Source organism: Centroberyx gerrardi, chromosome 11 (genome assembly GCF_048128805.1).
Source record: "Centroberyx gerrardi isolate f3 chromosome 11, fCenGer3.hap1.cur.20231027, whole genome shotgun sequence".
Classification (NCBI taxonomy): Eukaryota; Metazoa; Chordata; class Actinopteri; order Beryciformes; family Berycidae; genus Centroberyx; species Centroberyx gerrardi.
Window position 1 is genome coordinate 29131685 of NC_136007.1, and position 25297 is coordinate 29156981.

The 25297-nt window shown below is 41.3% G+C and overlaps 1 protein-coding gene across 9 annotated transcripts in view; it reads right to left on the bottom strand.

Annotated features, from left to right (window-relative positions):
* The window catches only part of gria4b (glutamate receptor, ionotropic, AMPA 4b), a 104398-nt gene that overhangs the window by 52061 nt on the left and 27040 nt on the right, over positions 1-25297 (bottom strand). For all 9 annotated transcript variants that reach the window (XM_078286871.1, XM_078286868.1, XM_078286870.1 and 6 more), the window contains exon 3: positions 848-1087. In XM_078286871.1, coding sequence (XP_078142997.1) covers positions 848-1087 — 240 coding nt within the window. The remainder of the gene's footprint in view (positions 1-847; positions 1088-25297) is intronic.

A 25297-nucleotide genomic window follows, 5' to 3' on the forward strand; every position in this document is an offset into this window, starting at 1 on the left:
CTCTCTTGGGATCAACAGAGAAATGTCTTGCTGCTGCATCTCCTGAGTTTTGTTCAGCAAATTTGACAACTGACAGCTTGAATTTCAGGTCGTACTTTTTTCTCTGTGCCGCCATGGCGATCAGCAAATGTGACTGACGTTTGAATGCAAGTAAAAAACAAATGAACTGGCAACCGGCTTCTAATTGAGACCGGCCTTTATTTGTCAAAACGTGTAGCCACACCCGGCCAGTAAAAGGGACCGGCGTCTAATTGGGACTCGGCTTTTAATTGAAGTTTTACGGTATGCAGTATAAACTAAGAGCTAAGTTTAATGCAGAAACAATATGAGATTCTGAAGAAAACAAATATGGGAATCTGTAGTTTATATACATGATGTGCAATATATACATGTCATATTCATTACCATGTCTATAAGTTCATACATGTGTACAGAAAATGTCTGGGTGCGAAGTGCGATGTAATAACTATTCATCTTGTCAAATATATTCAATTTACAGATGTAGATAACATATTGGCACTGTTGGGTGAAAACCTTGTATCTCCAACTTTTCAGAAACAAAGAAAAGCAGCCTTGCTTTTATCTTGATGTTTTTCTGAGTTTATCCAATGGGTTTTGGAGGTTTTCATAAGCAGATTCATAGATTTTTCCAATGTATAAAGGAATAATAACATGAAAACATAAAAACTAGGGATGGGATGATATATTGAAATTCAATATATCTTGATACAATAGATAGACAATACATGTGTGCAATGTGCTGATTTGTACTGGATATGTGCATTACTGGCTTTTTAGTACTATATGTACAGAAAAAGAACGTAGCGTAGACGTTATCTCTACTCACCCCGGTCGGTGTCGTACAGGAAGACAAACTTGTTCCAGTCGTAGTGGTCGAGGAGGGACAGCAGCGCCCCCCGGATGGACGGCCGGAGCTGCAGGGTGAACTGGCTCTCGCCCTCGGTGGGGAAGCTGGGCGTGATGAGGGAGATGTGCAGGGCGCCGCAGAAGGATGTCAACGTGTGGACCGAGCGCTTGTCGTACAGGCCGAAGATGGCGAAGACGCCACGGGAGTACTGGGAGCAGACTAGGAGGAGCGATAAAAAAACAGAAAGGAGGAGGATAGAGAAGAAGAGGAAAGAGAAAGACAGGTTATTTCTGATGCAGATAGTTCACAGAGCTGCTTAAAGAGCAACTAAACCCCAAACCCAAATCTGTGTAAAGCCTGACATCTAATGGTAGAAAGCATGCTACTGAAATTGTCATCTGCTATTGGCTGATCTTTGGTGCCAGGTGATGTCACCTTCTATAGAGTACAACAGGTGGTGACATCACATGGTACCAAAGATCAGCCAATAGCAGATGGCAATTTCAGTAGCATGCTTTTTACCATTAGATGTCAGGCTTTAGACAGATTTGGGTTTGGTGTTTAGTCAGTGTTTTACTCTCTTAAGTAATAATCAGTAACATAATCAGTAACAGTGCACTGCAAATTGCAGTGAACAGATGATGTACCCTACAATTTATCTTTTATACCACAATGCAATGCGATCGGTCTCACCAAAGAAGAAGAGTCGTGCTAGTTGCTAGCTTGTGAGCTAGCCAACTTTAGCTCACAAGCTTATTGTTTGCCAAACCAAAACAGCTTGCTAGGAGACAGCACCTTAGTTGACAAAACCACACTTGCACATGATTAGACTTTCAACAATTTATTTGTAATGTAATGTTCAAAACTTCACAAAATCGACTTCAACCTGCTGTCATGATGCTTGGTTTGTTTATGAGATGCTGGGCGCGTCCAGGTGCGTCACACAAATAGCCGGCGCATTTTTTGAAGCAATGATGCTTAATGTAGTGTCCGAAATGAAAGTTTGTTCAGTCGTTGCCCATATAGTTCACTCCATAGGGAATAGTGAGTGAGTGAATGAACGAGTGAACCATTCCGAACGCAGCTGTGACCTCTGGGCAGTGCAGTGTCAAAACACCACAGCGGATGTGAGCGCTTAGCACCAAAGATGGAGACAAAATGAAAAAAACCACTTTAAATCCTTCAAGAGAACCACTTTATGCGGTAAACAGACATCAAAACCAAAGGCGTCCGTTTCTTCTGACGCTTTCATCTTTCATGCTGCACTCTTTCCTCATCTAAACAGTAACAACAATATCAACATTTCCTAGCGGCTCACTGAGTCACTTCTCTAGGATATATTCCCCATTAAAAACCAAACACTGAGTTTCAGGAAAAAATGGGTGTTCAAGCTATACTGCGAGATCAAAACGGCACAAACTGGATCTGCGGCTATTGTACTTTATTGGTCAGAATAAAATGATAAGTTTGCATTGAAACATCTCAGCTTGCATCTAGTCTTCACAAGCTGTACACACACACACACACACACACACACACACACACACACACACACACACACGTATGCAGTGTATCCCACTTACGGAGATCTCCTCATTATAGCGAGGTTCGGCTGTCTACAAGACCCATACTATAATTGCTCACTTTTCACACACACATGCACAAAAAAAAACAACAGAAAGGGAAGATAATGAGCGTCTTCTGCCGCTTTCCCGGTACGAGGGGAATCAGAGCAAATGGCAAACTGAAGGAAGAGTTCAAGATGTTCCCGTTGTTAAAGGGAAATGGGGGGTGGGGTAGTAAACAAGTGGGCTGCTTTACTGACAAGCTTATTGCAGTACTGTACTGTAGAGAGAGAGAGAGAGAGAGAGAGAGAGAGAGAGAGAGAGAGAGAGAGAGAGAGAGAGAGAGAGAGAGAGGGAGAGTCGGCGTCGTTTCTTCAGTCTCGCTTGATCTGCCTACAGCTTCCTTCCCCAGCGAGACGAACAGAGACAAGAAAACAGTCACAAAGAGAGAGGGAAAGCCACGCTGCTTTTGTTGTACGCACAATTAAGGTACAACGAGGTGTCGGGATCTACAGTACCGGGAAAAACACGACAGTCAGACTCCACCGCGGTGTGTTTTGTTGGAACATCACAGCCGATGATTGCTCTTCCTCAGGTCATGAGTCACTGAAAGTCCTTGTAAGTGTCGGGTGGTGACACGCAGTACGAAACCAAAACCCCTTAGTTTTATCCCTGAAATATCCTTAATTTCTCATTACATGAACATTAAATATCCATTAAAAATAACATAGCTGTAAAAAAGTAAGGTTAGTATCATGGGTTTATAAGGAATTTTTAGTCATAGGTTGGTTCATGGAGACACTAGAAAGTAAGGGATTTTTTATGCCTTTTGTGCAAACATTAAGGGGTGTTTAAGGTGGTTTTGATGGGGTCTCCTCCATTAATAACTCCCTTAACTCATTTTAAGGGGATTTTTGCATGAATTAAGGGGTGAATTCATGTAAATGTAAGGTTATTTTAAGGGATTACTGGTTCATAGCGACGGTACTACCAATATACTACTACTTTTCCCAGTAATGCAGTAAATTACTGTTTCAATTTACGTACTACTATTACAGTTACCGATCCAGAAAAAAGTTGTTACTTTTGTTATCGTCTCCTCTAAATATCAGATGGAAATTGAATTATCCAAGAACTATATCCAACCATCATCATCTGGTTTGTCTCACTGAGTTTAAATGAGAAATGGTAGAAAAATTGACTTTCTCTGGGTAGAAGTATTCCCACTATGAGTTTATCTGGTAAAAGCAGATGAGTGTGGAAACTCACACGCACACGCACGCACACACACACACACAGACACACACACACAAACACTAATCTATTTAATTTATGGTTTTGTACATTTTTATATTTTTATATTTACATTCTGTGTCTGCATATTGCACTGGATGCCACTTTATTGTTATTGTTTTGTTTTTGTCTGTCTGCTATTTGCACCGCAACAATTTACCAAGCTAAATTCCTCGTATGTGCATATGTACTTGGTGATAATAAATCTGAATCTGAATCTGAATGAGTGATGGAAAAGTAATATAACAACTAGAGTAATTAATTACTGCTCCAGGGAGTATTAAAAAGTATTAACATTACTTTTGAAATGAGTAACAAGTACTAATATACTGTATATATTTGTTCAGCAACAAGCCCAACATTGGTCAATATTAATTTATACCAGCTATCACATGAAAGAATTAGAACTATTATTATTATTCATATTATTAAGATTAGTTGTTTTTCATCTCCTTTAATATGACACAAATTCATACACAATATGTGGGGGTTATAACTGACCTTTCATAGATGATAGATTTGATCTGACAACAGTTATGATGCTTTTCATTATGATTTGTAATTATATCACTGAACACATTTTAGGATTAGACCAATAAATATTGGTTTGCTTACATATAAGGCCAAAAAAATCAAAACTGGGATCTGCTCTGTCAGTGTCTAACCCTCTGATATGATGGATATGACGCAGTTTGATTGATGACATATTTATTGCAGAATCGATCAATACTACACTGGTTGTCTGTGGGAACCTGAGTTAAATGCCACACTTTAATGGGACTCCACACAGGAATGCATGAATATGTTTTCAGTGGAGAGTTTTAGTGTCCCATGATGGTCTAAATGCTGTTTCAAAGGCTTTTCCACCCTACCAAGAATACAATTCTGGGGGAAACACTGAATAGTTTTCATTTTTTAGCATGAAAACGGTCAAATGTAAAGTGTAATACTACAGTATTATTGCAATGATGGTGATTCTCTCTTCTTATTTAATTTTTACTGGAGCTAATGCTGTGGGTCTGGAGGTAAGGAGGCTGATAAATTATCTGTCTAATGACACATGTATGGTCACACCTGCTCCCTCGCTGAAAGAGCATACAGTGAATAACACCTAAGTGTGTGTGTTTGTGTGTGTATGTGTGTGTGTGTGTGTGTGTGTGTGTGTGTGTAAGCTCTCAGGAGGGAGTCGGGGTAGAGAGAGTCTCCACTCAACCACGAAAGGAGTCCAGAGGTTGGAAACTCCACACAACTGACTGATGTCCCCTCAAGGGACGTGATGACACACATGAACACACACACACACACACACACACACACACACACATGCACACACAAAAACACAAACCTCCCAAACCCCTCTCTTCCAACACACACTGAGACACCCTCTTCCTAGATGCCATGTTGTTATTATGCTAATATAACATAAATATGCATATATGCACACATGCTGGCCTGCAGGATCAAATCCTGTCAGTCCTGCTGAAACTTTGTCTCCCCCTACTGTGTTTTTCTCTCATTACTGAGTGCTGTGCTTTAAAAAAAACATGATTACTATGCAATTAGGGTTCAACTGATATGGGTTTTTGAAGGCATACTAATACTACTAATAAATATATAACGCATAAAAATGAAATTATGAAGAAACATTTGTGCATACTTGCGTGGAATCTGATCAAAACGTCTCAGAGTCAATTCAGCTTAAAGGGCTTCCCATAGACAACCAGTCTAATATTGATCAATTCTGACACTGCCTTGACCAGATCTGATTTTTACTAAAATACCAATATAGGGTTGAACCCTACTATGTCAATATAATTTCTCTGACTGCTACCATGCATTTAAACACTACCATTACACACACTGGTGACGTGCCGATCAAAATCTTCTCATTATCTTGTATCTGCCTGCAACCATTCTTGCATGGAGACAGTCAAGTAAATATGAGTAACAGACCGATACCAATGGGGATGATTACAATAATAAAGGTAGCAATTAATTTCGCAGCCACATTTACATACATGATCAACAGAGAGTGCCACCTACAGAAACTCAAACTGCATCAGCAGAAAATCCAAGGAAAAAGACGTCACAGTGGAGACAAAATAAAAGAAACCAGGATCTCACAGATCACCACTTTAACAGTTCTCAGCTGTGGGTGCTCAGTGCAACTCTGAGCATTATGAAAGCGTACTTCAAGGTCACATTTCCATACAGGGCCACCCAGGGGCGACCGGAGTGACCTTTCTGACCAGGGCCACATTAGAGAGCATAATGCCCTGAGAGAGTGGACAAATGCAGTATAGCTCCATCCAATCTAGGCTACTTGACAACGAGCCAAATGACTGAGCTACATGCCATATGGCAAATGATGAGTGATCCATTTCATTAAATTAGAAAACCCTCTTCAATGAATAAAGAATCAATCAAAACTATATGACAACGAACAGCTTGCCCCACGTCTACTCACAAGTGGGTTAGTTCAATTTCCCGTCCTGGTGACAAACTTGAGGATCACTTTTGGATTGTCATTCAGTCAATCAGTGTACTCACTGTATGAGCTATATTTGTTTTAGCCCCAAAGTTACCTGTGTTACTCTTAAAGAAAGTATTTAGTATCAGTATGCTCTACACACGCCTCTTGTTTCTTGTTTAGTGCAGCAGGTAACAAGATACAGAAAGAAAAAATTGAGACAGGATATATGGCAATACCATTACAAGATTACTTATATACTGCAGTCTCTGTAATAATACAATACAGGATTTCTCTCTAGCCCATGGGGGTTGGATGTAATGCATATGGTTGTGGCAAAGCTGTTGTAAAGATTGAAAATAATGGGTCCCGTCCCCCCTCACAGTTCACCGGTGGTTTTTAAATGATCGACCGGAGAGGATTTAACGGATCTCAAACTGTGGCTAACTCTGAGCTTTATTAAAGGGGAACTCCAAGGTGCAATTCTTTTCGAACTTTATATCAATAACATTGATTCTTAAATTAACAACTGTGAAAAGTGCAGTTTACACCATTTTGGATGCAAGGGCACCCACTTCAAAGTGGGCCATTCGTAATTTCCAACTTAGTTTTAGCACCTTCAAAGGTGCCACACAGCATTTTTAACCCCTTGTACCCTGACTTTACCTGACTTTACCCTTAAATTTCCCCTTAAGTAGCTTCAAAGTAACATAGTGCTAGTGTTTCACAAAATTATGACTACATTTCCCATAAACGCTGTTGTTTCCTGTCTACCCCTCTGCCTCCCTGGCATCTTTATCTTTACTGAAGATTATCAACATGTTGAAGTGATTTTTCTGTCAGCCTTTCACTCCTTCCACCAGCCATTGCCAGAAACTCTGAAAGCTTTAGCTCTGTTTGCTCTGGAAGAACAGCGCCCTCTTCCTGTTTTGTGCCGTAAAGCAATCCAGCAGATTTCCCTCCAAATCTGACCCGGTGGCTCACAATGTAAAATGCAGTCTAGAGGCTGGTAGAGGCTGCCAATCTTCTCAGCGATGGTGTCGTTTGTTTACTGTAAATGAAGCATCGCATTAGTTCAGGCAGGACACCTAAGTCATGCGCGCCACATCGGCTCACCGTCAGCTGATCCAAACAATCACCAATCATGTTTGACACCTCCACAAGGCGCTCCGTTTAAGCTGCCAACAACTCGTTCCTCTCTGCGGAGTCTGCCTGCCAAACGCTGCTGCTGACTGCCTGTGCTGCTTGCTGCTGCCTGGCGCGCTGCTGTTACCGGTTGTGCTGCTTTCTTGCTCGCCTCTTCCGCCGCCGACCGCCTCAAGAAGGCTTCGTCAAAAAGAAAGAAATGTGCACATGCTGCGTCCAAACTTGGATAACTTCAACCCCGAGCCAGTCTTCGCTGCCCTTCATACATCCAAACCTCACCCAGTCATATAAATTCCCACATTCAAGTCCCGGAACCAGTCTTCTTTCCAAAGAATGTCGCCTCATCCGAATGACATTACTACTCTGCTAAGAACACTGGGAATTAGTCCCCACTGCCCCAACTAAGGTTCCCTTCCTACCTCTTGTGCTGCAATTCGCCTAAGCTGAGTAATAATTCATTGTTCTTTGCTATCACGTCGCAAGCTACACATTTACAGCTAAAAATAGGCATTTATTGCTAAATATGAATGATTAATAGGTGGTTGGCTGGGCTTGATTCTCAATGTCAGGCTATTTCTGTAAATTGCAGAGTGTGCATTTGGCGTGTATGCATAAGATGCTGACATGCTGCTGGCTGTCACCTCAGACAAAGCACATGCATTCACATAGCGTCATAGAATATTTTCCCTTGAATAAAACAAATAAATAAATTTAAATGCCGCTCACCATATCATGTACCTGCTCTTCTGAGAGCACATGGCATTGTTTGACACCTTGCACTGTTGCTTTACATATAGGCACATTTAGTGGTGTAGAATATTTCCCTGGTATCAAGATACTACTATAGTATCTTACCATATGTCCATTCGAGGATATAGCCAGTATGCCTGCTGAGCTCACGCCTTGAATGAGAAGTGCTCTGCAGCATCCAACTGCAACATGCTTGTTGCTTCACACAGGCTACTTACATTCAGTACCAGGTTGCAGTTGTTTGGTGATGTCTGGTTCTATTGTTTTGGGGGGTCATGCACTCCCTGCTGAATCTTAAGCACGCTGCTTGGATTCATATGAGCAGAACCTTCACTGCCAAATACAACTGCATAACCATTTGTACATAATGGTGTAACTTTATGATGAGAGTGTTCCTGACTGAATTATACCGTTTCAAAATGATACATGTTGCATCTTTAACATACTGGAGTTAATATAGCAGCTCAGGTCAAACACATGAAGAAGAGGTGATGTTTATTATAAGAAACACAGAACAAACCTACACCTCTGCCAAAAGGCTGTCTGCATCAAAAGGTCACCAAACAATTCAAGACCTGAACCCTTTAGGGCTGAAACTGAAGGGACATAGACATACTGTTCAAGATATTGTTCATGGTAGCTTCATGCAGTACCTTTAAAAAAGTATTTTATCAAGCTGAAAATGGTTGTAAGTGAAGAAAAATGAATTTTGTAATTTTCTCCACCACCTGCAGCATTTTTCCAGCACACAGGAGGAAATTATCCCTCCTGTTATTTTGGGTGAGTACATATTTGGGGACCAAGCTTGGATGTTAGAGGACTTTTAAACCCGTGACCATGAAAAGTATTAAGCAGGTAGAGAAAATGAATGAATGAATGAATGAATGAATGAATGAATGAATGAATGGATGGATGGATGAATGGATGAATGAATGAATGAATGAATGAATGAATGAATGAATGAATGAACAAACTTTTCGTATAGGTATGAATTTACTGAACACAGTCAAAATATTGTCCAGGTAACTTCCCATTATATTCTTGATCACAGTCATCTCATTCACATACCTGCTGTTATTCCTTCTGTCTGTCCAACCTACTAAGACTGGTATCATTTTGCTTCATTACAGTTAGAGTTCAAGGGACAGCTGCTGTATCACTACCTCGAGGGAGACAGCTGTATTGCCTTTTACTTACTTATAAAGCCATTGCTCTGAAATTACCATTTTCCCTGCATTTTCCTGTCGGTCTACCATCATTACACTGAAGCCTGAGACTATCTGGAACTCAGGATCAGTGATGTAGTGGTAAATAAAAACTACAGTATGACCTGTAGTTGGTGATCATCATAAGGCAAACAGCCACCAATATAAACAGTAGGTGGGTTTACCCTCCACTACATTCCTGATAGGGTAGAACTGAATTAGAAAATCTGTTTTTAGTTTTTATGCAACCCAAAAATTAAATAAACTTCAGGAATACCTCAGAGTGTCTTATGTTCAATCTTTCTAAGAGACATTTCCCATGTGCATTTTGAGAGACACAGCCGCATAGAAAACATAGAGTGGGAATGCTCCAGTGCAAAGTGAGACCAGAGGCCAATAGCACCAATCCATCAGAGTCAAACTGTATCAAACCCAGTTGGCTCTGTGTGACCTACTAGCGGTGCAACAGCAGTATTACCGACAGTGAGTGGGCGGCCGCTAGTGACAGACTGGCCTCCTGGACTGGTCCATTTTGTCCCCACACCAGCACTGACCCTGAAACAGCATCCGCTGGCCTCACACTCCACTGCACAAACAGGTCAGCACACGTACACACACATGCACACTCCACCTCGCTCAAATCAATGGGCCAGACAGTCTGTGTGTGACACACTAAGAGAGCAACGCTACCGTCCCTGTCCTGTCATTTTGCATAACACTGCTCTGCCTGAAATCATTTCAGAACCTCACTTTTGCATTAAAAATGAATCTCATATCATTGAATTCGGCTAAGGACAGTCTTCTCTTTGAAACAGCCTGCACTTAATGGGCTGTCAAGCTGAGCTAAGCTGGGATAAGCTACGTTAAGGTAAGGTAAGCTTTTCCAATCTAACGCTATTGACCAGTAGGACTTTGGGCAGCTAAACTGCTTTGTCATCAGTGCTCTGTGTAAATCAGCGGACGGCTGGGTGCGGTCTAGTGCCAGTGACACACTTTCCCCTCGGTCCCCCAGGTGTCGGGCCCCACCCACAGCACACCACAGTTTGATGATGACTGCCCCCGACCTCAGCGCTGTCAATATATTGATCACAGCCACACTGCGCAAACCCCCATTATTCACCACTCGTTTTAGAGCAAAAACATCTGATGGATGTTTCTTCTTTTGTATTGTGGAAGCTTGGTAGGAAATGTGCTGTTCATTCATGCAGGGGAGTCAGTCCACTACACTCAAATTCCTTGCATCAGCTTCCAAACCTGTTTATATCAATTCAATTTCTGGGGACACAGTGGAGCAATGACTGATGACTGACAAGATATTATTATTTGGTTAATGCTAGGAAGCCGAAAGCCTAAACCGCAGTCAATTGGCGGCTGTTTTGAATTTTAGAACTGAAATATATCAGCTTCCTCCATGACTTTTTGAGGAAAATAGTAGTTATAATAACTGTATTTACCCTGTTTAATTGATGGCTTCCTGGACTTCTCTTAGAGTCCCAAAATCCATTGGTTATAATAGGTTTTAATAAAATGCTAAAATAAATTAGAATAAAATTTAACAGTGAAAAATAAAGTTTGTTGTTTTAAAAAAATAAATAAAAAAATAAAAAATGGAGCAGCCATCACATTATTTTCTTTTTATTTGATGTCTGGATGGATGTTAGGGTTAGCCTGGATGTTACAGAAGAGCAGCACTCCATTTAAGAATTTCTAAATGCTACTCTTACAGTTTAGGACAGTCTAATTCATAATTCATAAAGATGAGCAGCTCTTTCCCAAAGGTAGAAAACGGAGAAGCAAGACGCAAATTTGTCACGTCATCAGGAACAAATCGTAGCGTTCAACTATAGTAAATGAACAGCAGATTGTTTTTGAGTGTTTGTTTTCGTTTTTTAATACCCAGATGAGCTTCATTTTAGAGCTAAACCAAGAAAATGTACCCTTGATTCCCGGAAAATTCTCCTCTCTTTCCCTTCTGTTTCATTCTCTATGGATCATCTCCAGACTTTACACCTCAACACGTTTCGGTCTTTGCTCTTTAGTTGCAGGTTTTAAAGAGCTGATCATGTCCACAAATTGATTCGACTGCCCTAGACCATGTAAGTAATGTATGGGAATTGTTAAATTGAGTGGTGTTCCCATTTAATAGGGCAGTGGGCCACCAGGAACAGCCAGAGTAGTTTTAATGCACTCCGTTGGATGGGTGCAGCAGGACTCTTCCATAACTAATTCTGTTATTTGGTGTCTCAGGAACCACTTCGCAATCACCCATAAGTATGCAATTGAATTGAAATATCCACCAATTGAAAAGTTGACAGTCACAAAATGATCGTCAAACGTTTGGACACATTGAATTGAATGTTGGATTGAATGTTCTATGTTTTTCATTCTCCTAAAGCCATTTTGATCTAAAGGCTTATGCTTGAAATTTGTTTCTTAGACAAATATAAATAGTGACGTTGAAGCCTATGTATGAATTTCTTTCCAAAGCCTTTGCCTTTCCATCAAGGCAAAGGGCGGCTACTTTAAAGAATCTAAAATTTTGATTTGTTTAACACTTTTTTGGTCACTGCATAATTTCCTTATGTGTTATTTCATAGTTTTGATGTCTTTACTATTATTCTAAAATGTGGAAAATAGTAAAAATGAATAAAAATGTGGTGTCCCCAAACCTTTCACAGGCAGTGTATGTATTACTGTATTACTCCCATAAAATACAGAGGGTCCGTGTCATTCCCATCAGATCGTTTCAGACGGTACTAGAATTGACAGAGGATGTGGGAGTTTGCTGAAAAACAGTATAGGTTATTTGCTTGGTAACTACTATTCCCACTGGGATGCGCACTCTGCAATAATCACAAAGTCAATCAGGAATGGGATTGAAATCACTAAATCACTCCAGTAAAAATGACATTACCAGACCTCCTCTAGTAATGCTAATGCTGTCCGGACAGGGCTGAACCACAAATGTCCCCAGATTTGCTCCAAAAAATCATGGTCAACATATTCTGCGCATAGCCAGTTCTCCATTGGACCTCCATGATGGCACCACATATGGTTGCTAGGAGATTTGTGCAACTGCAAAGCCTCTATAGTGATTCTCAAATTTTGATGTCACTATCAAAGCCAGAATTCTGCATCAGTGTAGTATGCTGTTGAGAAATATTCTCAGTCGGGTGTGTTTATACTTTATCGACTCACAGACATATCAGAAACCCCCTGAAGCTGAGCTGGAACGATGACGTGTGCAATTGTAGAAACACATCAGCGTCGGCTAGAAGGCGGCGGTGTGAACGAAGGCCTTGATGAAAAGGGATGGAAAGGATGAGGGCGGGGGCCCCCTTTGTGTCTGAGCTGATGTCAATGGGCGTAAAAATCAATGCGGGTCGATGCTCGGCCTCTTCTCTGACCGGTCCCCGTGAAGATAAAGCATCATTATTTCACCGTCTGACCACAACGCTCACGCCGAGCCACCAGCCATTTTGAAGCAGAACTGCAGCAGCAAGCGTCTCTCACTTCAGCAACTTTCTCAGCATGAGTGTCTATCAGGAACAGATATTGCTGTAGCAGCATACAAAATGTCCATTTTCAAAATAAAAAACAACCATTAATTCCTTCAAACCATATTCAGCAAAATATATATTATATTTCTTACCATAGTTTTATTGCTTTTGATTTTACTCAATTGATTTGATGTGGGTTTTTTTATCCTTTGTACTCTTTTGAAAAGTTATTATTATTGTTATTATTATTAGGGTGTGTCATGTCTCCTATGAATATGATAACAACATTGATCTTTCTTATTTGATTTGGCAACATCTTGAGCAATTCAGAAATGTTGGGTAGAGGCTGATAAATGTCCCAGAAGTTGGAAATAGTTATTAGAAACTCTTGCTCTGATTGGCTATAGGAAAGCTCAATTTGATTGGTGGGTGCAATAGAATAGAATAGAATAATAGTGCAAAAAAGATTAGTGTCTCCACATTGGTTAGTATCCACAGGATGAGACTGACAATTGCGCAAATGCAGATCTGTGACTCACAATACATTTACACATGTGAATTCACATGTGTAATCTCACAAATCTTCAATCACAAGTGTATGATTTTTTTTCACTTCACACAACTTTATTCACATTTGTGAATGTTAGAGAACATGTGTAAATAGTATTTGCACTATAGTTCAGTGATTTCCTGATTAGTTAAAGTAAGAAAGAAGGAATTGTGTCATGTGTCAAATCAGAGCTAATTTCAATTTATGTATTTTGCAACTTTTCCTCCAGTATCAACACTACAATATGTACTCTCTCTCTCTCTGTCTCCCTGCTTCTGCTGTCATTCAATTAAACCTGATGCCTGACAGCATACTGTTGCCTATTTTCTTTCCCCAAGTATGTGCGTATGTGTGTGTGCATGACAGACTGAATATGGCACGCATGCCATGCGCTTGGGAGCATGCGAGTGCATGTTGCATGCATGTGTGCATTCATGTGCGTGTGTGATCTCTACATTTCTTGTGGCATCAGAGAGACAGAGAGAGAGAGAGAGAGAGAGACTCCCACTGGACGTCATTGCAGCACATTTCGGCATCACGCATGAGTGCCACTGACAGACCACCCCGCGCTACTTCTGCACACACACACACACACACACACGGTGCGGCGTCGTATTCTGTCCGCTTGACTTCATCTCCCACCATGCCACTGGGTAAGAGTAGAGAGAAGGAGGAGGGGAGGGATCAGGCTCTGCTCTGCTAATCATCTTCACCCCCCCACCCCCCTTTCCCCCATCCTCATATTTTCAAATCCCTCCACCCTGTCATAAAATCAGGCAGCCCAGGGTTACATGCCAAGAGAATTGGAGGGAGGGGGGTGTGATTTGGCTTTCAGAGAGAAACAAAATGATGCTTAGATTGTTTGACATTATAATGGTGTGTGTTGTGCCACGATGAGTAGCGCTGGTCTTTAACGCCGTGTCCATATGGGTTTTTGAAATCCGATACGGATATCTTTGGATTGAAGCTGCTGATAGCCGATATTTTTGCATTCAACAATTTATTTGATAGCCGACAGTGAAGAGAGACAGGAAAAACGGCAGAGAGTGGGAGATGACATGCAGCAGGCGGGATTTGAACACATGATATGGCAACTACATGGTACAATTTATCAGTATTCAGTGTTTCCCCCACAATTATATTCTTGTCAGGGTGGAAAAGCCTCTGAAACAGCATTTTGACCATCATGTGACACTTGAAACCCAGAATAGCTATAATAATAAAAACAATAGTAGAAGAAGAAGAAGAAGGAGAGGAAGAGAAGAAGAAGAAGACATGTGCATTCATAATTGTGTTTATCCATAATCCTATCATTTGAATCAACTCAAGTTAAGGTCTTCCCATAGACAACCAGTGTAGTATTGATCAATTCTATAATAATATGTAATCAAACAAACTGCATCATATCCATCACAGAGGTAGAAGACACTGACTGGCTGATTTACTTTTGACAAAAGGCCGATATCACACCCATTATATCGACAGACTGATGTATCAGTGTAACCCTAATACTAGCTATTCACTGTGTAAATGTGCATATACTGTACATTCAGTAACTGCTCTCAGATCAGAACGACCCTGCACCAAACAACACTGCATTCACTGTCAACTATAATGTTCAGCTAAGGCTATACGGTGAGGAAGCTACCGTCCAAAGCTCAGGTGGATTCTCATGATTGCTTTGACCCACCCCTCCTATTTCACTCCCCCACCCCTACCCCCACCCCCAACACACACACACACACACACACACACAAAATCAAGCAACCAGAAACCGGAGCTTGATCAGCGACACAATCACACTAAGTGCAGCGCTGTAGCCAGTGGACCCCTGGTTGCCATGCAGCTTCCCCTATGGGACAACAGCGTATGACAGATGGTGAAAATATGGCTGTGACCGTAACTCAACCTTATAGCCACCACCACCACTGCTGCTGGCCCAAGGCCCTCAGTATACAAGCTACACTCATATATTAAGAGGGGGTAAACACACATCAAATTACCAAGTCAAAAAAAAAAAAAAAAAAAAAAAGAAATATATATATATATATATATATATACTGTATATACATTTATATATAACAGCTAAAAATGTGGCAGGGATTCTCAGAGGGATTGCCAAGAGGCACAAAACGCTCCAAACTGTGAATATTAAAAGTGCAAGCACCAAGGGATGAGTGAACTAAACTCCTCGTAAATCCTTTACCACTTAGCATCCATAAAACATGAGCTAACCAGGGGGAAAAGAGGGAGAGAGAGAGAGAGAGAGAGAGAGAGAGAGAGAGAGAGAGAGAGAGAGAGAGAGAGAGAGAGAGAGGGAGAAGAAAAGCGATTGGGAGATAATGGATGGTGGAGCAAATCAAACTGGCCGGGGCGTCCTGCGACGATTTTTCTCGTACTTAGAGGAAACAATCCAAATTGGTGGCAAAGGTGTGTATGTGTGGCGACAAACGCATTCATTGTTGTGTAGTATAGGATGAAATGTAGCATTAAATGACATTATATCCTGACTGTATGCTCTCAGCAGCTACAGACCCACTTGTAAAGGTTGCACTCTGAGCAAAAAGGGTTCCATATACTAGAAGTTTAATTTAACAAATCTGAGAATTCTTTGAGTTCCTCCTTTCGCTGGGTGTAGGAACCATCATAATAGAGATGAAGGGTTTTTATATGTATTTTCATTTCTTTAGTCTTTTGTGAATTAACCACAGTCGATCAAATTGAGCTGTGAGATTTTATGTAAACCAGATTTCAACAGAGGAAAATGTGATGGACAGATGGCTGCCAAATATTGACAAAGTGTGAAAAACAGACTATTATGTACTGCGCCATGAGCTGATGTCCCTTAGAGGCAAGAAAATGCGATGTGACGTCTTTGTTTTCTCACAAATTAATATCTGAACATGCTATCACTTACAATGTTGAGTGATAGTAGGCTCCATGCTAACACTTCAGCATTGAGTGATAGTACACTTCATGTTAGCGCTTTAGCATAGGCTACACTATGTTGAGTGATAGTAGGCTTCAAGCTAACACTTTAGCATTTATGTTGAGTGATAGTAGGCTCCATGCTAACACTTTAGCATACACTATGTTGAGTGATAGTAGGCTTCAAGCTAACACTTTAGCATTTATGTTGAGTGATAGTAGGCTTCAAGCTAACACTTTAGCATACACTATGCTGAGTGATAGTAGGCTTCAAGCTAACACTTTAGCATACACTATGTTGAGTGATAATAGGCTTCAAGCTAACACTTTAGCATACACTATGTTGAGTGATAGTAGCTAGGCTCCATGCTAACACTTTAACGTGTTAAAGTTGAGTGACAGCAGGCTTTTTAGCTTTAAAGGGTTTTGAAAGGGTTTCATCACCTCAAGGGTTATAGCATTTTCTCAAGCCCATAGAGGAACCATGTAGGCTAATTCTTCAAATGAAGTTACATAAAAATTAGCAAAATTGGAATAACAAGGTTTTCCCCTGACCACACCAATATGTGACATAAGGAAGGAAGTCTTATAAAGAGGCCGGTCCCCTCTTCTCCTTTTTCGAGGCTATAAGCAACATGGTATCGGGCAAACGTTTCTGTGAGACGAAGTGAAGTCAAGCGGAGTCGTCTTTTTTTTGTCTTTTGTTGCCTCGTCCCTCTCTCTTCCTTTCTCCAAAAGCCTCCGAGGTTGTGTTGCCCCCATTTCTCTCTCTGTCTTTTTTTGTGTCTCTCTCCCTCACTTTCTCTATCTATTCAATTCAATTTAATTTCATTCAAATTTGCTGCATGAGCGTGACAAAAAACAAACCTACAGTATGTTGGCAAAGCAGAATGGTATCAAGTAAGGTAATATAAACAACACATGACTAGCAGTAGAATAAAAAAAATAATGTTATCAATAATACAACTCAAGAAGCATTTCTTTCTTTCTTTCTCTTTCACTTTACCCCTTTCCATCATGTCTTTTTCTTACATTTCCCCTCCCACCAACATCTATTCCTTACCTCCTCCTCGCTCCTTTCTTTTCACTCCTCCTCCTCCATCACCTCCCCTGAGAGAAATCTGTTTATTCTTGATTTATATATTTCATAACTTCTTCTTTCTCCGTCTCTTCGACTACAACAGAGTAGCAATTGGGGTGGGGTGGGGGGGGTTGTTGTCCCGTAAAGCCCAGTCCTTTATTTATACCTCCTTCTGTTATTTATTCCTCCCTCCTCCCTTCCCTTGCTTCACCGGCCACCATTACATAGACCCGATGTTCCCTTGATTTTAAATGGGACGCTGGGTCAGCCTAAATGGGTCCTTCCCTGCCCTCGCATGAAGCTACGCACTCAACCGCACACATACACACACACACTGACACCCCCCCCCCCAACCCCCCCCCGCCCCCCCCGCTCATAGCAAGTCACCAGGTAGAAAACCAATAAGTCGCAATACGGCTCCCTTGGTGATAACCACTGTCGCAACTTTATACCGTACAGTCGTTCTGATGTATGGAGGCTGGGAGAAATTTTGCTGTACTGCTGCTGGTGTCTCTGTGCTGTAACATCAATGACCTGGCCGACACTGTTGTGGTTTGTCCAATACAGACATTTACAGTCTCACCCAAACGCCTCACTACAGTATTACACATACCTACCTCTGTTTGAGTTGAGGCAACACAGGTAAACAGGGAAAACAATTCCTTTCATCCATCAGAATGACATTTTTATGTTGAATATGGACACATTTTTTGCACCATTATTTTTATTTATTTTGTCATTTTCAAATTAGCTGACTTTTCAGAAAAAACTGAATTTACAAGTCTGAACACTTCTTTCTCAATGGATAAAGTCACAATTTCCTGTTTCATTCTGATGAATAACTAAATAGTTGGCGATTCACAGAGGGATTTGTAAAAATGGATTGAATGAATTATTTTCAAAATTGTGTGTAGGCTATATGGCAAAATTCTCTGATTTTTGCTATTTTTTCACATAAGATTCCCCATTAAATAGAAATAAGAAAAGATATCAAAATTTGCCTCCATAAATTGTCCATAAAGGTCACCATAACCTTACACTGACATTGACAGCAATGCTGTGAGCGTTAAAGCAGCAACAATCATACATTTATAACAGAGCACCTATATTGAACAAGGACACAGCAGAAGCATTCAGACACAACAAATGATACCAGGTGGTGTGTGTGTGTGTGTGTGTGTGTGTGTGTGTGTGTGTGTGAATGATTGTGTGAGTGCTCCATATTCAAGACAAACAAGACAGACAGAAGGTGACACAAGCAAAGAAGCAAAAACACAGAAATAGCCGTTAGGATTATACCATAATAACCTATAATACAGTCTTTCCTGTTATCATGGAATCATGGCCTGAATCATGGCCTGAATCCAATGGCAGCAGATGGGGCTCTGCTAGCCGTTGCTTCTTAGCAGTACTAATGGTTTGTGACTCAGCGAGCGGTCAGAAAGCACCGCCGGGCCTCGGGGACGAGCTGCACCACGAGGCCCTAACTGCCCGGCTCATTCAGGTGGCCGCTGGTCCGCTCGCACCACCCCGGGGCCCCCGGCTCGGAGCTGCACCGTGGGGCCCTGCCTTTACTGCCTGCCCACACAAGAGTACTCTTGCTAATGGGATCTGTTTTAGGTCGTGGAAGTGCACACATGAGCACGCATGTCACGCACACACAGACACACACACACACACACACACACACGGACATCATGAGAAAGGACATTCAGAAAGAAGAAACACACTGGTTGAGGAAACACTCTGCTTCACTGATTTTGAAGGCGGCGTACCCACCCACAACCACACACACATAAATACAGATAAACACACACACACACACACGCATAAACCGGAGTGCGTGCACATACACACTAGCAGAGCCGAGAGATTCTCGGTCCGAGGACAACAGTTCTTTTTCGGCTGATGCTGTCAGATCCGCTCATCCTCAGAGATGCAAGGGACTCGGCGCTATCCCTAACACACACACACACACACACACACACACACACACACAAAACTGGGCCTTCCTCAAGCTCTGTCTTAAGAGCAGTGGAGAAAACAGCGGAAGAATGGGACTTGGGCAAACAAACAGATGAATATTTACCACAAGCCGTGAGGGTGTGTGTATGCGTGTGTGTCTGTGTATGGGGGGGGGGGGGGGGGGGGGGATCAAAGTTATGAGTCAGGACAGAGAGGGAGAAGGGGGTGAAAAGGTTGAGGGTGAACGGAGGACAAGAAATAGAGAGAGCGAGAGAGACAGAGAGTGATATCCCAGCAGCCATAACATGCCACAAACCGAGACATAGTCATTACCATGCGGCCTCCCTCCATCATTACAGCTACATCTCTCTTTCACTCTCTCTCTCTCTCTACATGAATCAGCCTGCCTCCACCCCCTCTCTCATTCAACCATGTCATCCCTCTCTATCTCCATTCATCATGGTGCTAATCCAGGTCGGACCTGTTTAAAGTGAGGGATGTCTTAACCTCGGAAGGTAACCAAAACGATTTGGGTTATGTGGATGAATTATTGAAGTTTTTCCTACCTGCAAGCCTGTTATGAATGGGATATTATATAAGATGTCTCCAAGATATATAAGATGATAACATGAGGAAAATACATGCTATAGATATATAAAATGCTGCAATAGGAATATGACTGCATTTGCAATCCTCCTTTTGAATTAAACCAATTAAAACCTCAATTTTATTCATCTTATCTATTTATTTACACATACATTTATTAATACAGAAGTAAAATAAATATAAATAATTGAATAAATTCAATGAGTGTAGAATTATTATATATTTACTTTTATTTAGATTATATGTATTTATTTACTTATTATTTAATCACTTGCTTGCTTATTTAAATATATGTATACAAAAGGTGTAAAATATACAAGTACAAAACAATACAGTTTAGGATTATTAAATATTTATTTATTTATTTACTTTTTATTTATATTTTATATATTTATTTATTTGCTTGTCTATCTATCTATCTATCTATCTATCTATCTATCTATCTATCTATCTATCTACCTGCCTACCTAATGTAATTATGTATTTATATATTATTAGTATATATTCATTTGTCTAGATACTTGTTTTATGTATCTTATATATTTTGTCTGAAACATTGATTGAGAGATGCAAATCAATTAAATCCATTATAGGAAAGTAAACGTTCATCTACATTACCAAGAATGCAATGCAGTCCCACCACTGCAGTCGCGCGATTGACATTTTCTGTCCCGCCGCTACCTTGCTCTAACCGCTGTAGAAATATTTGTCCTATTTTTAGAAACCGCTGAAAGCAGCTCAGACAAGCAGAAAATATCAAAAAGCACACACGATATATTTGCAGAGTTACCCGGCGAAGGCATGGGAGAAAGGGAGGAGGAGGAGGGAAGGGAGTTATTTACTTAAAGTAAAGTAACTTAAAGTAAGCATCAACTCGGATTGCCGGGGAATGCCGTGAGGAGCTTCCGTCTCTCAGCCGCCTTTCATCATGAAAAAGGGAGAGAGGGAAAACAAAAAGAAATAAAAAACCACTGTCAAATCGCTGAAAAAGGATTAATGTTAATTCTCCGTCTTTTGGTGGTGCGGATAAATCCGTGGCAGACGCGTATGGCATCACTGCGCTAATTGCAGGCCGTGTAATAAGATCAGAACGCCAATACCATAACAAGGTCATCATATCAATGGCAACAATAACGCAGACAGGGAGACTGTCATGCCGCTGCTGGTGAGTGTTAAATCTAAGCTTGTACCTGATGATGCGATCCTATCTCTTCCCGTTTGCTATTTTTGTAGCAGCTTGTGTCAGACAAACTGTACACACCAGCGTTGGGTGTTTGGGTTTCAGTCACCGTCTCTGAGGGGAAATATGATGCGTTTTACGTAATATCTAACCGCCAAAGGTCGGATAGTAAACCCGGAAGTTTCCTTGACCAACCTCAAAATTTCGAGGATGCATCGGATGGTGACTTGACCGACGAGAACGAATTGAAAGCCCCAAGATTCATTGCGACAACTGCACATCACGTCTGAGCAGCGCTGTAGTCTACAGTACAGAGCCGGTTAACAGGTGGGAAAATGAACAGCTGTGTGTTTTAATTAATCACATGCGCAACGTGAAGCACACAGTCCATCTCAAACTGGAAGGAAGCAGCTACCTTGCTGCTCGAACAATAAACAAAAACATCCGTATTCGAATTTCCACCACTTTCCGACCGATCTTGGTTTAGTTAACTAGTCATTTATCATTTCAGTTCAGATTTATACAATGCTGGGACGCAGATCATAGGCAGCATTGGCTTCATTGACTTTAGATTGAGAAACACTCTGAAATTTGACGAACTGTAATGTATACCGTTTACGCTGGGGTATTTCCACAGCTACAGAGGCTTTGCACAAACATTCTTGAGCTCTAGAATTCTTCTACAGTTTCTTCAACATGTTGGGAGACCAACACGTAATTCCAGGACAACTGTAGTCTGACTTGCGGCTGTCAACACTGCAAACACCACAGTGAACGTTTGTTGTGTAGTTAGCTGTTCCAATAAGACAGAAAAAAATGGCAGAAAAATCCTTTCATATAGACTTCAAAATATCAAGGAGAAAAACAAAACAACTCTGAAAAAATAAGACTATGAATAACCTCAGTTAATCAGGCAGACAGCAATCAGCACAGATCATTTCATATCATATTTTAACTAGGTATAGCTTTACAAATATAAGTCAACATGAAATGTTCCTCAACTTTAGAAAAATACATGTTTGAATGACTGCTAGCATACACATCGTACTGTTTTCATTGTTTAACAATGCAAAAGAAGCATTATGGATTTGTTTACACAGCTGGTGATTTACGTAGGCTAGCTCGCTAGCTAGCTAGCAAGATTTGTAACTAAGTCTAAAGCATAAGCATGACTATAACTTTACTTCCCTAAACTTTGAGTACAGTTTCTGTTTTTCTTAACACTAATTGGATTACACTTATTTTAAGGAGTGTGGAAGGCAAACTAAAACAGATTCGATAAAACTGCTTGACAGCCTGTCCAAACGGGGTTAGTATTGCTGGACAACTGTAATGCAATTTAGTATATTTCACATCAGTTATAAAGTTTTTCATGTGTACATGTAGGTTCACCGGCAGGTCTCTGCTGTATAACGACAAGGTACTGGTCTTCCACTAGAGGTCTTCCAGCAGGGAAGGATCCTCTGCAAAGGACCTATTGGGAATTCTCTGCAAATGCCGAGACCAAAAATCCTTTAATATGAGGAACACCGCTTTCCTTTTTTGATTTGAATGTGAAGCCTTGGTAGCCTTGAGGTTGGAGAAGCGGACGGAAGGTTGGTGGTTTGAATCCATGGATTGACTGGGAAAATATGGCTGGTGTAATGTGTAAAACATTCTCCTCCCTCTCCAACTGTTCCATGTCCAATGCAGGTGTGGATTTTCCTTTCCAGTCTCAAAACAGGGCTCAGTGTGAAATTTGCCACCAAGCCACTTTGTCATGACATCAGTTACCCCATTATACTGAGCTTCCATAACAGCACAGTTATAAAGTCATGGTGAGGCAGAGGAAACCATACACAGAGGAATTGGATTGATATAGCAGGGATGGAAAGAGGTCCAACATATCCTACTCAACTAGAAATGCTTTGACTATGGTTTTTTGCCATGCAATGCTGAAGAGACAGTTCAATCTACGTTCTTCTACTTAAACTTTACAAAATAAAGGACATAGCCAAAGTAAAGCATGAATCAACACAACAAATTCTTCACCAACATACTGTATAGTGTTTTCAGTACAATACGTCAGTCAAAATACACATAAAGTAGTAATCTTTGACATTTGAATATATATAAATGTCCATTTTGCTAAAATCCTCTGGTGCATAGGAAGTGATGCATTTTAGGTTTCTGGTTTGGTTGGAATAAATAGAGGAAGATATAAAAAAAACCACCACAGCTTAGCACCAAAGATGAAAAAAAAGATAAATAAAAAAAAACAAGAGTAATTGTAATTCATTACTTCCACCCTTGGGTGGGGGAAGATAGGAGGTCATGGGGTGGATGAAGGGGATGTCAACCAACAGTGACCTTCTGCCTTACCAGCACTGCTCACACACACACACACGCACACACACACACACGCACACGCACACCCACGCACACACACGCACACACACACATCAATAAATGTCAGAGTCTATGAGTGGAAGAGACGGGGAGGAGGCGGCTTAAAAACAGAGACGTGATAAGAACGGCAGGAGCAAGCAGAAATAACGGAGCCTCTCCAATTAAAATGAATGGAGCTCATGTGAATAAAAAGCCATAAAATCCAGGAAACAAAATAACATTACATCCCTATTGAAAGGAAATTGACACAGATAACCAGAGTGGGATTTTGACAGAGTTTTTGAAGGCAGATACCGATAGTGATACTTTTGGATTGACGCTGCCAAGATATTTGTACCTGCAAACTGCATCATACCCCTCATATCAGAGGTGGACGACACTGACTGGACCATGTCTGATTTTGAATAAAAGACCAATATCGGCCCCATATATCAGTCTAACCCTAATAGAGAGAGAGGGATGAACAAAACCTGAGAGATTAAGGGAGAACCACAGAGAGAGAATGAGATTGCCAGCAACAGAGAGAACAAGCCGCACGAGAGCGAGAGAGAATGAGTGTGAATGAGAAAGAGAAAGAGAGTGCAGAGGAAGTGGTGATTGAGCGACGGTGCTTAGGAAGCATGTTTCCATTTAAACGCTGCCACAACTGGCAACCGGATGGGAGACTTAATGAGGAGAAAGCCACGCCTGAACACGATGCCTCAGTGTTGGGCTAGACCACCAGGGAGCACTGGGAGACTCAATGGGGAGTGTGTGTGTGTGTGTATGTGTAAGTGTGTGTGTATTTAGGGTTTACAGTATGTGTGTGTGTGATGAAGGATTGCAGGTTGGAGCTGAACAGTGCATCAGAGGCAAACACCATCTGGGTGCTCAGAGGAGCGTGGACACCCAATCTCTCCCTCACACACACACACACACACACACACACACACACACACACAGGCACACACACAGGCAATCGCAGGTACAATGCAATTACAGGGGAAGTTGCTCTTTTCCAGCAACACCCTGCTTCACATTCATACATTTCCACACATTTCCACTGGAAGCTGCCCAGTAGAACCACCGTCTTCTACTGCTGGCCACTGGAGCAGTTCAGTGCAGTAATTGTTGAGGGAGGGAAGAGTTGTTATGTCACTTGTTCACTTTCCCCGCTCGCATTTTCCCAGCCAGTCCCGGGATTTGAAGTGGCAACATTCCAGTCGCAGGCGCTCTCACACACACGGGTCCGTCCCGCTTCCACTGTTGCCGCTGCGACATACGCCGTGAATGTAAAGTTAAACCCCATGCATTATTAAAAGCTCTTTGATCATGAATAATCCAAGACGCGTGTAGCATTTACACGCCTCGCGACACAACGCGATTTGTTTTTTCAGCCCAAGACGCCGCACATCCAAAGGTTCAACACACACCTTGAAAATGAGAGGCCATGGCTGGTGTCCCCAAACGGTTGAATTAAAAACAGACATGGCAAAAATGGGCGGAGAAGGCTGCTGTCCATACACAACAACCAACAAACACACACATGAACATACACACGCACACGTTTGTATTACTATACTAGTGAGGACTTTGCATTCACTGAATCCATAACCCTTTTTTGATAGATTGTCCTGTTAGTCAACTTAACCGTTAAGTGATGAGAGCATGAACGCCAAAATCATAACTGCCAAAACCTGAAAACACCATGATATTTCATTGTTAAAATATTTGAATGTACAAACAAGACACCAACAACTTTAGGACAGTCACTTACTTTGAATAATGCTAGTGGCTTACCATCACTTAACATAGTGTATGCT